We start from the raw sequence: 12091 nt of genomic DNA, 5'->3' as shown, positions 1-12091 counted from the left end.
ATACTAAGAGCTATTACTAGGGCACCATTTTGATAAGGCTGAAGTCCGTCCACAGTGGGGAAAAAACTCAGAACAAGCTTGCAAACATGGATAGGAACATGTGGCAGGTAATCCAGCAGTGAAGGGGTTAAATGACACACTAAGCAGAAAATCAGGGGCCATGGGTGATTTGTGTGTTCTGAAAGGGGGTGGGGGAATGGGAGACAGCTTCTCCCTTGCACGGTCCCACACTGGCCATCTGAACTCGGATGCCCACTAGGCATTTAATTGGTTCCTACCAAATGGGCCCATCCTCTCTGCCTCATCATCACCTACATGCCGGTCTCAAACCTTGCTCTGCTTTATTTCTTCCAGCATGGGTGTCTTCACGGCAAATCAGCTCTCTCTTCCTCTCCTTTCTTAGCTTCCTCCCCTTGGGTCTGCAATAGAGACAGCAGCCGTGGCAGGAAGGAGGATGTTTAAGACCCAAAGGGAGAAGAGGAGGGTGTGTGAATTTCCTGGGGCAGGCCTGACTGTTGCAGCAGCATTTGCTGCTTCTCTACAGCCTTTAAAAGGCACACGCTCAGGGAGGGCAGCTGATTGTGGTACGAGTGCCGGAGAGGATGGTAAAGCTGGGTGCTGAGATGTCTTTGAACCAGCCTGCTGCGGATTGCTTTCCTTACTCAAGGATGCTGGCTCTGCTGGTAGAAGTGATCACAGGTGTGTGTGCGCTCTTGATGCTTCCTTTCCTGTTCTCATGTATTTTGCAAAATGCTGGCAATTTTAAACATCTGGCTATTGTTCTGGCTTGTCAGGTTTATTTGTCTCACTGTTCTAAGACGCGGGTGAGTTTGGCTGACTTTCTGTGTGCTGATCCTCATGGGAACAAGGTGCCCTGCGCATAGCACTGAGCTAGAGCTTGTCCTACAGCTGCGACTTTTTTGTCGAGGAATCAGAACACAAGGGTTGTGGTTTATTCTGGGGGGGCGCCTGCTCAGAACTAAGCTCCATGCAAATGTGGACAGGCCAGAATCTGTGAGATGGGTAACTAACGAATTAAAAGGGAAGCTATCTCCCTCTGCTTATAGCCTTTCCTCATGCTGTTGGCTAGTTCCTAGACCTGAGCTCCGCAAACGCCACTGAACTCTGGGGAGGTGAAAGTGTAACTGAGCTGTCTGGCCTTGGGTGTCTCTATCTCTTAGATGTGTGGCAGGGGAAGTTGGAGCCTTGCTTGGACAACTAAAGCAAACATTGGAGGAATGGCTGGTCATCCCCGAGCACTTGTACAATGAAACCTTAGCTGGGGAACAACTCTGTGCTCAGACTGTCTCTATCCATGTTCTAGGACAGCAGCTCTCAGCCTTTCCAGACTACTCTACCCCTTTCAGGAGTCTGATTTGTCTTGCGTACCCCAAGTTTCACCTCACTTTAAAACTACCTACTTACAAAATCAGACATAAAAATACAAGAGTGTCACCACACACTCTTACTGAAAAATTGCTGACTTTCTCATTTTACCAGATAATTATAAAATAAATCAATTGGAATATAAATACTGTACTTATATTTCAGTGTATAGTCTATAGAGCAGCATAAACAAGTCATTGACTCTATGAAATTTTAGTTTGTATTGATTTTGCTAGTCCTTTTTATGTAGCCTGTTGTAAAACATGGTAAATATCTAGGTGAGTTGATGTACCCCCTGGAAGATCTGTATTTACACATACCCTGGCTGAGAACCACTGTTCTGGGAAAGCGTGGATTGACATTACGCATTTAATGTGTTTTCTCTGTCAGTAACCACACCTCTCTCTGGTTAGCTGCAGGAGCTTGGTGCCTTGCCACACCCCTCTTTAATTCAGACCTTCAGGCTCTTAAACCTGATGCTTCTTCCACAATACAAACTGCCTGCACAATTATAGCTTCCCTGTCCTTACTGCCACTTCCTGGCAAGGTCCCTGTTCCAAGGAGTTTACAATGAGGTTAGATAGGACATGAGGAGGGAGAGATGACATCAGAGATGAGGGGTGGGGAGTGGGGCTCACACAAAACAAGGCTATGATGAGATTGCCTCTTCTTGCAAGGTAAGAATCATGTTTGTGATCTATATGTAGGGAGAGTATTAAATAATAGACTGGCATGGGAATGTGGGTCGCGTCTGGTGAAATTGTGGAAAGAGGGTTTGGAGGAGGCAGCTGCTTGTCCTGTGCTCTGAACAGAGTGTATTTTTGCAGGGGCTGTTATTAACTATAATGACTGCTTCAACTTGTGCGGTGGCATGGCTCCCGTGAGAATAGGTGCCGGCCACCTCTGAAGTGCCTCTGGTCTGTGCAAGGTGATTCTCTCAGCAATAGACTGGAGGAGGGTGGGGGGAGATGGACAGGTGGGTGGGTTCAGCAGCCGGTCTCCCACCTGTACAGCGCTCCTGTTATGTAAGTGAACTAATTGGGATCATGTGCCTCCCCAGTCTGGGGCTCTTGCTATGCCTCGAGCTTCCCTGCAGCCCCAAGAGAGGCAAGAACGTGGCAACCTTTCTTCTTTTCGAACCGAACTCTCGTGTATCTTTGTGACCTATTTCTGGTCTTATTTTTAGTTTTTAAGTGTGCTGGGAAGATCTTCAGGCTTTAGGGCAAGGAGGATCTGTGACTGCCTGCGTACCTGCTGTTTGGTTTGAAACCCCCAGAGGGGCAGAAGCTGCCTCGACTTAAGAGAAGGCCAACCTCATAGAAAAGGGGTGTGTGTGGACCAAGTGGGGAAGGATGGCAGGCCCCGCTCTGATCACAGCCATATCAATAGGTGCCTTGAAAATGGTACTATGAGCACAGGGCTGACCTCGAACTAAGACCTGCATAGTGTTTTTCAAATGCATAAGAAAGTGAGGTCCTGGTCCCTGAGTGACCCAGTTGATAGATACAAAGCAAGCGCTGCTGTTCTCCCATAGAGAATTGTCAAGTAGTTTCACTGAATCCAGCAAGACACCACTGGAGAGGACCTTAAAATGAGCAGAAGCGGTGCAAACTCTGCCCTGCATGCCCAACACACTGCCCATGCTGTTCTGTTTTGACCCAGCCAACCTTCACTAGCCTCATCCTGTGCCTTGGCTTGGAGGAGGAGACCAGAACTGAGTGTCTTTTTGGCTTGCTGGCCATTGAGAAAAGTGTAAAAACCAAGCAAATATGTTTTGGGTCAAACAAAATGTTTTGTTTAGATCTTGAGGGGTTTTTTTCTTCTTACTTTTAGTTTTATTTTAAACCGTTGAATTTTGAAATGAAGAAAAGCTGTTTCAAATCGAAGTCTCAACGTTTCACTTTGAAAACATCAAAATGAAAAACTTCCGAAAAAGTTGGAAAAACTTTTTAGGTTGTTTGAGCAAAACTATTTGCTGAAATCAACTCACGCTCACGGAATGCATGGGGAGAACCTAATCTGCAGGGGGAGAAAAAGTTTGTTGAAAAATTTTGCCCAGCTCCGGAGGAGACTAGCTCTCTTGTGGTAAAGGTATGTCTGCACTATGATAAAAGACCTGCGGCACAGCACAGCTGGCCTGGATCTGCAGGCTCAGAGTGCAGGGCTATAAAATTGCAGTGTAGATGTTTGGGCTTGGGTGGATCGTAGGCTCTGAGACCCTCCACCCTCATGGGGTCTCAAAGCCCAGGCTACAGCCCAAGCCTGATTGTTTACATTGCAGTTTTATAGTCCCGCAGCCCCAGCCTCACAAGCCTAAGTCACCTGAGCTGATCTGGGCTCTGAGACCTGGTGCTCTGGGTTTAACGCAGTGTAGAGTCCAGCATTTCTCAAATGCAGCCACCGATGGCTTTTCTTGCAGCCACAGCCTCCTGGGCTGTGGTTGGGGGCTGGGGGCAAAGCAGCAGCCAACTCCCTCCCTGTTGCTCCTGAATGCATCGTCTTGGTGTTGCTGCTGTTGGCTGCTCCACTCTGGAGACAGCTGGGGCACAACGCTGGAGGAACAGGCAGCTGGTGAGTTCCCCACTTTCCCAGGGGTGGTGGGGCTCAGGCTTTAGGCTTCACCTCTAGAGTGGTGGGGCGGCAGGCTCCAGCTGCCTCGCTTCAGGCTCCATCCCTGGCCATGGGGCTTTGGGTTCTGGCTATGGGTCTTCAAACTCTGGCCCCCCACTATCTCCCCCGCCCCCCCCAACTCCATTGCCCCGGCCCCTACTGCCTACTTCGTCCCCCGCATCCAGGGCTTAATTTGTCCCCAGGCTTGCCGGGGCTGAGTAAATCTGCTGTGAAAAGTGATACTTTCATGTTTGTTAATATCACTTTTCACAACAGATTTACTAACTAGCAATAAATAGAAAAGGAGTACTTGTGGCACCTTAGAGACTAACCAATTTATTTGAGCATGAGCTTTCGTGAGCTACAGCTCACTGTAGCTCACGAAAGCTCATGCTCAAATAAATTGGTTAGTCTCTAAGGTGCCACAAGTACTCCTTTTCTTTTTGCGAATACAGACTAACACGGCTGTTCCTCTGAAACCTAGCAATAAATAATTACAATGATTTGGACATGTATATGTGCATATTTATTTGTTTTTCTTAAAGCTAATTAAGTATTTTAGGAAAAAGTGTGAGAGCGGCCACCAGCAAGAGTTGGTGGCCGCACTCTTCGGCCACCAAAAAATTTGTCCTGAGAACCCCTTTCTCTTAGTGACCTGGAGAGACCCTTTAGTCTGTCCTCTAGGGGTTAAGCTAGGAGCTACCACATCCTTCTCTGTTACGACCTGAGTCTGGAATTTGAACCTAGCTCTCAGTTACACCTGTGAAAATCTGCAGTAAAATCAATGGGCTTACATGGGTGTGAATGAGAGGAGAATCGGGCGTATGGTACAGATTTTCAGGAAAGCTCCATACCCAATGTGCTGAGCTGTCTTCAAAAGCTGGCTGCTGTGGCTTGTCTGCAGTGGTCACCGGAACCGAAATACCTAAACCACTTGTGCGAACTCCTTTGGTTTTGATGCTCGTCTGCGTAGATGCTCTTACTGCAGAGTAAGGTAACACTATTCTGATAACTTTAACTGATTTTTTTTTTTCGCTGGCTTAAGTTATACCAGAATAGGGGTCTTTTATTTCACAGTAAGACCATCTGTGCACAGACTAGCACCAGACAACTTCAACTAATTATTTCAGTCCCAGTTACTCCATAGACAAGTCCATAAGCCACAGAGATGAAAGACTATTGCATCCTTAAAATTCCTCCCTGCCCTTTAAGGATGGCTGCTTCTTGTGCTGCCTCTCATTCTACCAGTCCTTGTGGCTTGGGTTAAGTTGCTCTGCTATTCAGGGGCTGCCTTTGTGCTCTCAAAGCCAGTGGTCGCCATGTTATCCATTGCAAAGCTGGTTTACTCTTCACATTGCTCTCCATTTTGACAGTGATATCCGGCAGGTTTATGTGGGTCTCTGCCAATGGGCTGCCTGGTCCATGGCATTATAAAATACAGCCCTCACTACAAAAGATTTTCTTCCCCTCTCCCCCCCCGGCTCTGCCCCGCTCTCCTGCTTGTAATAGCTCATCTTAAGTGATCGCTTTCCCTACAGTGTGTATGGTAACACCCATTTTTTCATGTTCTGTGTGTATATAAATCTCCTCACTGTATTTTCCACTGAATGCATCCGATGAAGTGAGCTGTAGCTCCTGAAAGCTTATGCTCAAATAAATTGGTTAGTCTCTAAGGTGCCACTAGTACTCCTTTTCTTTTTGCGAATACAGACTAACACGGTTGCTACTCTGAAACCAGTCCTCTGATATGCTATCCCGGTAACCTCAGGGGAGGGCAAACAAACTCTAATGCAAGCTTTTATTGGTAGTAGAATCGAACAAACTTCCCTTAGCTTATCACAGGAGAGAAAAGTCCAGGTAAATGTTACAGCCTAGTGCACTTATGTTGGGGAAGGGAGGGGGCATCTGTATGCAAATAGATTACGGTCCTTGGGCACCTGGGAAGATGATCTTGCAGCCATCACTGCAATGGCAGGCACACCAAGCATCACTTTCTGGTTCTCATGCAACAGCACAATGCTGCTGTCTTACTGGGCTCATAATGCTGCAGGGAAATGACTACATAAAGGTTCATTCCACTTCTTTTGCCCTGAATCTATAGTAGAAGCTTGTAAAGTCTGTTATCTCATCACCAAATCTAAATCTTGGGTCCCAGACCAGTGGACTGTGCCCTGTTAACAACTACTCAGCTCACAGCTACGCCTGTCTGTTCAGGGACTTGGCTCCCCTGCCAAATTCCCAGCCAGGTGTTTAGGCTAATATGCAAAGTGTCATTTGTTCATGTTTATCTCCAAACCTATTACCTGAGCTAAAGGAACTCCCAGCTTAGGAGGGATTGTACGTCTGCAGCCAGTGCTGCTGAGTTTGTCCTACAGTACAGCTGTTCAACACTTGTTGAGTAAAACATTAGTTTTCATGGAAATGCCCTCTCCCTTTTTTTTTTCCCCTTTAAAAAAAGGAATCTTCTGGTTTTTTTTTTTGGTTTTTTTTTTGTAAAAGATTCTTTTTAAATAAAAATGTTTTGGTTTCCTTTCTTTTCTTCTCCTCCCCCACTATTTTCCGTTGCAAAGCTGGGGCGGGGGTTGAAGTGAAGGGCCCGGAAATTTTGTGAAAATATTTATTAGCTAACCAAAAAAATCATTCCTCTTTGAAACCTGCCATGTTTTTATATCTTATGTGTGTGTATGTGTCTGTAAATATATATGTTTGTGTGTTTTTCAAAAAATGCTCCAGTTTTTGGATCCAGTTCTATTCTGCCTGTAGGATGGGGGACCAGAAAACAGGATTTCTGGGCCCAACTCTTCCACTGGCCTGCATTTATTGTACAGTGACAGTAAAATGCCACCGAATCAGAAAGGTGACATTTGACATGTGCTTTGCGCTGGTGCGACTGATGACGCAAGGTGCAGGACAACACAAGGTGCAGGACAACTCTTAGGGTTTAATCCTGACTGACCCTGGTTGCTGTATGTTGTTGTGCAAGTCACTTCAGTGCCATGATTGGGTGTGGGGAATAACGAGGCTTGCTTGAGGATGTTGTGAGGCCTGATTCATGCTTTGAAGTGCTTTGAGAGCCCTGAATGAAAGGGGCGATGCAAGTGCCAAGTATGATGTATGCCAGTGTAAACATATCTGTCTTGTGATTTTTTTTTTCCCTTGCTGGGAGACTAGGACCCAGGGAATTTTTCTGAGAGGTGATTTGTGGGGGGAGGCTTGTGCAAACCAGACCTCTAGGGGGTCCCCAGCTATCAGTACTCATTGGTTAGCTTGTAAACTGAGGAAAGGTCCCTGATGGAGTTGGGGGAAGCTGTCCTGGCTCCTATAAATGCCTGGCTACTCTGGTGTGTGGGTGGAGGGGGGGAAAGATGTTGAAGAGCAGGGCAAGGTCAATTAGGAACAAACAGGCCTCTGTGTTCTTGTGCTCACACCGCCAGCTAATCAGCTTAGTTTTCTAACTTTTCTTTCTTGCAGATCTTATAAAGCACGGGTGCGAGAGGATAGAACAGACCATCAAGGCCTCGGGCTCCAGGCTGTGCTCCTAGTGAGTATAAAAGCCTCTCAATGGGACACTAGCCCTTTAAAACACAGCCTGCTAACCTCTGCTCTAGACAATAATTGGTGAGCAGAGTGGGCTGGCACGGGCCAGAATTGTGGGCAGGGCTCTGGGAGCTGCCTCCAGCACAAACAGGCACTGCCAGGGAGCGTCCCCTGCCATGGCACTGATTCTGCTTTGGAGGAGGGGCTTTCTCTAGCTGCTGGGAGTCCAGGTGGCCCGTGCGTCTTGCAGAGGGGGAACGTCTTGCTGTGAGAGATCACACTGGCACTGGGGGGAAGGGGGGAGGGAGAGACCTAGGAGTGTTCAGTGTGCGGTTTGGCTGGCTGGTTACAAGGGGCACAGAGTGGTGGGGGTTTTCATGGGCCTGGATAATGCTCCAGAGATGGATGGACCCCCCATATGTCTGCAGAGCTTCCTCCAAGACAATATGTGAAGCTTTCGGGGGGTGAGGAAGGAACTTGGTTTTGATATTATTTAACCTTAGCTAAAGGGGAGGGCTTAGAAGGGAAAGTGGAGGCTGGGGCTGGCTCCCTTTGTTCTTATCTACATGATCTCCAACCACAGAAAACCAGCTCCCGGGAACGAGAGAGGGCCAAGCTACAAAGTGTCTCTTTTGGTTCCTTCCTGCACCTGTCGATCCAAAGTGCCATTTGGAGCTGGTGCTTGGAACCACCGCTGAGCACAGCTCTTTCCTAAAAGATGCCCCAGGTAACGCTGGCCTGCCTCCTGCAGCCCAGAGCTCACCTGGGTCTAGACCTGCTTTACTACCTGGGCTAGTAAAGTCTGTAAAACTGTGTCAGATGTGTGTGGACCTGGTCTATGCTGGCTTGGGAAACGGCATCAAAACTGGGCCAGCACCGTCCTGGGGAAAGCCATGTGGTCAAACCCAGCTTGCATTATCTTGGCTTCCCTGCAGAGCCAAAAGGACCGTCTGTGTCTGGAGAGGGGCACTGAGCCCGAGCACATCATGAGGCTGAAAGCATAGCATCCCTGCTGTTCTCAGCACCTGCTTGAACTTCTATCCAGTGAGCTAAGAGGAGTCCTCACCTGGGCTGCTGCACTAGATGGTCGTGGTTTTTGTTAGGCTGTAAGGTCCCCCCTCTTGAGAGGCTGTGGAGAGTGACTGAGTGAAAGGGCCACACTACCCCAGGGCCAGCTCTGTCTGCAGCAATTGGCTGAACCAGAGAGGCTCTGATGAGACACTGTCTCTGTTTGAATTCTGGCTGGTTCTGTCCCAGCAGCAACTTCCCATCGGCACTCTGAGCTCAGTAGAAGTGGGGGGCCTCTTTTCAAAAGGGGCCACTTTTTTGAGGTGCCTTTTGTGGGGAGGAGCACCCAATCTGAGGCCCCGTTGAACCCAATGGAAGGTTCAGGTGCTCAACAGCTGAGAAAATGGGGTACTAGGCATCACATGTAAGACACCCAAACACAGAGTGTCAGAATCAGTGGCCACTCCTGAAAACTTTGGCCTGATAATTGAGTTTTAGATAGTCTTGTGGCTGCTCCTGGGCACTTAAATACCTTGGGCCTCATTCTTAGGCCTGCACTTTGTGCTGTCACTTACATGGGTGCACAATGAGGGCGCTAAATGCTACCCAATAAGAGAGAGGGAGAGTACATTCTGTACCCCCCTCCGCACCAATGGAAACAGCTATACAAGCTGCAGGGCAATGAAGAATCAGGCCTCATGACTCCAGACGTTGTGCTGGAAGTATGATCTGTGATGCCACAAGTTACTGGGTAGTAACATCCTTTTTCCTGCTCTATCCATTCTCATCTGGGAAGATCATGCAGGTCCCCTTAACGGATGCCTGCTTTCCGTGTGCTGAAGGCTGGCTCTGAACCCTGACAGGCTGGGGGCTAAGGGCTAAGTGCTGATGAACAGTCTCCTTGCTGATTCATTTTATTATCATCTTTTTCTTTCAAGTGCTGAAAGAGTTGCCTTCTTAATGGACCGTTCTAAAAATCCGGATAACAGCCCCCAGGTAAGGTTCTGGCTTGCTGGCTCCTATGCAGAATTACTGCTAATTGTAACAGGGAGGAAGGACATTTGTAGGAGAAATGTGAGCTGGACAATTTAGCCTTAATCCTTCTCTCCTCTCAGAAAAGAGGGAGGAGATTGGGGTGTCTTTTCAGGCAAAGAGCAGTTTGTTTAGAATCGTTCCGCTCCAGGTATGGGGGATAGATGACCCTTGTCTTGCCATGGGTGGGAGGTGACTCATGACACCTCACTTTTGCGATCCCCCTGAGTCAGCTCCCGTTATTGCAGGATTCCTCAGCCACACTGGGAGCATCACCATCAAGTTGACTGTGGATCTTGAGCCATGACCCCAAAAAAAGAGTGCCCAAAAACCACACCAGGCTGGGCACTCTTAACCCTACACCTGCATATTTGATTCATTCCTGCCATGAGAATCCTGCAGGGCTGCAGTGAGTCCATGCTGGGCAGGGTCCTTGTGCTTCACCTGTGACTATTCCTCCAGCTGTTCCCCTGGCAGGGCTGTAGACACCCCTCACTTCCCCTGGAGCTCGGCGAGTCAATCACACGCCTCCAGGGGTGGGGATTCTTTAGCTCCACCCCATGCTCACGGGGTGTGTGTGTGCACGTGTCTCTTCCCAACCCACAATCATTCATTGCAGAGGGTGTTTGGGCAGGGTGAGGGGTGTTCCCTGGCTTTAGTCCTTGCAGACTCTACCCTATAAAACTAGTACACGCCTCCTCGGCAGCCTCTGGGATTGCTTCCTTCTAGCACTGTCTTGTCCCTGTGGTCACGGATGGGCAATGCTGGATGGAGAGGAGGGAGCTGCTCTGATTCTGACCAGGGGTCACTGCAGGAAGCAGAAGTGTAAGGAGCACACAGTCCTGGCAGAGAGGGCTTGTTTCCTGTAAAGTGTGGGGACAGGGAAAATCCCCCTGTGGCTAGAGGTGGGGAAGAGGAGGAAAAGGACCTGTGTGTATGGGGGATGGGCAGGAAGAGAACGGGCTCCGCCCCCGCCCCGTGCCACCAGAGAAAATCAAAATTCCAGGGCTTTAGCATAGCTTTCAGTTTTGAGTGGTCCCTGAGCCATGGGCTGGATTAGTGCTGTTGTCTGGAGGTAGGAAGATTAATTTCCTGGCTCTGAATTCCAGCCCTGGGTGTGCTTGGCAGGTGCCTAGGGTCCCTGCAATCTCGCTATCATCGGGGATGAGATTGCCAGCCCTTGCGAGGGTAGGGAGGGTCTTTAAGTGCTACAGAAATGGGGAGCTCTCCCCTAGTGTGCTTGCGTATGAGTCCATCGCCCGGTGCAGACGGTGGCAATCGCCCATGTGTTCCTGCGGCCTGTGTGACTCGCGCGCAAAGAGGGACCAGTGAGTGTAACATCGCACCTGGCTTTTCCTGACGCTGAGGCTGTTCATCTCGCACGAACCCTGCCAGCAGCTAAGCCTGTCACTTCCTCACAGGAGTAGCTGCCTTCCGAATGGCTAAGTCAGGCTGATGAGGGGCTTGCCTGGGCGTGTGGGTTCTGGCTGATGCTGTTGCCTTAGGACGTGAGTAGGGCTTAGGTGAGGAAGGGAAATGACATTTCCCCCTCTCCCCCCACACCTGTCCTGTGCAGTGTCCAGCAACGGACCTCCTTCCTTCTGGAGGGACTTATCCAGCCAGATGCCAGAAGATTTGTTCCACTCTTGCTGGTGAACTTGGAGGAGTTGGGAACTGAGAGTGGCGGGATAAAGCCAACTGCTGCAGTCTCAGGGCCACTGTTGGCTGAGATTCTGACTCAAAAATAGGCTGACCGTGTCTGTTTGGGGTTGTAACACATGACTTCCTGCAGCGAGTGAAAGAACACGTCTGCTTTGAAACTCTTCACTGGAATCCCAGGTTCCTTCTCAGGGAACCACTGACTAATAGTTCAATATCTGTGTCTCCTCCAGCCTCTGACACCGACTGACAACATCAACCTTGGCCCTTCTGCTAATCCAAAGTAAGTAACCTGTGTTTACATGGGAGAGTATTGAACCTGGTGCACAAGGTGAGCCTTGCAGTGAAATAAATGATTGGCTTCCCATCTGATTTGCTCCATCTGAGCAAAGAAATCATAACCAGCAAATGGCCCAGGCAGACACCGATATAGCGCGTATCTCAAATTTCAGCTCTCTGGGGGCTCAGCCATAGCTAGTCACATGTTCAGGTTTCTGCTTTGTCACTTTGACTGAGGCCAGGATCCTCGTCTCCTGCCTGCCCTCTAATACCACCCCCAGCCCCTTGTCTTTTGCTGCTTCCACCTGGTACTTTGGTTCCGTGTTAGGTGGAGGAGGGAGACGCTTCCTTATTTTGATTCTATTGCATCTCCCTGCTGTCTGCTTTATCAGCCAGAGCTCCTCCCAGTCTTCGGGGAGAGAAAGCAAAGAGCTTCATTTGCACCTAACCTTCAGGTGCATTTGAGGATTTAACGGCTTTCTCTGCCACTGTCATATTCAGGAGAGCAGATTCTCCATGTGTCTGGCATACTTGGCTAGGAATTCCACTCCACTGCTGCCCTTGTGTGTCTGTATTGCCC

General features: G+C 49.0%; 1 protein-coding gene across 11 annotated transcripts in view; it reads left to right on the top strand.

The window, feature by feature from the left end:
- The window catches only part of SGK2 (serum/glucocorticoid regulated kinase 2), a 41205-nt gene that overhangs the window by 16193 nt on the left and 12921 nt on the right, over positions 1–12091 (top strand). For 2 of the 11 annotated variants that reach the window (XM_048820420.2, XM_048820421.2), the window contains exons 3-5: positions 7468–7537; positions 9480–9537; positions 11466–11515. In XM_048820420.2, coding sequence (XP_048676377.1) covers positions 7468–7537; positions 9480–9537; positions 11466–11515 — 178 coding nt within the window. Of the gene's footprint in view, positions 1–473; positions 700–1977; positions 2064–3429; positions 3478–7467; positions 7538–7616; positions 7801–7847; positions 7998–8116; positions 8261–8313; positions 8578–9479; positions 9538–11465; positions 11516–12091 lie in introns of those variants that run through there. The other 9 variants (XM_048820423.2, XM_048820419.2, XM_075118818.1 and 6 more) reach the window with 9 other exon arrangements.

The sequence above is a fragment of the Caretta caretta genome, chromosome 13, assembly GCF_965140235.1.
Source record: "Caretta caretta isolate rCarCar2 chromosome 13, rCarCar1.hap1, whole genome shotgun sequence".
In the NCBI taxonomy this organism is placed as follows: Eukaryota; Metazoa; Chordata; order Testudines; family Cheloniidae; genus Caretta; species Caretta caretta.
This window is presented reverse-complemented; position numbering and strand designations above follow the sequence as displayed.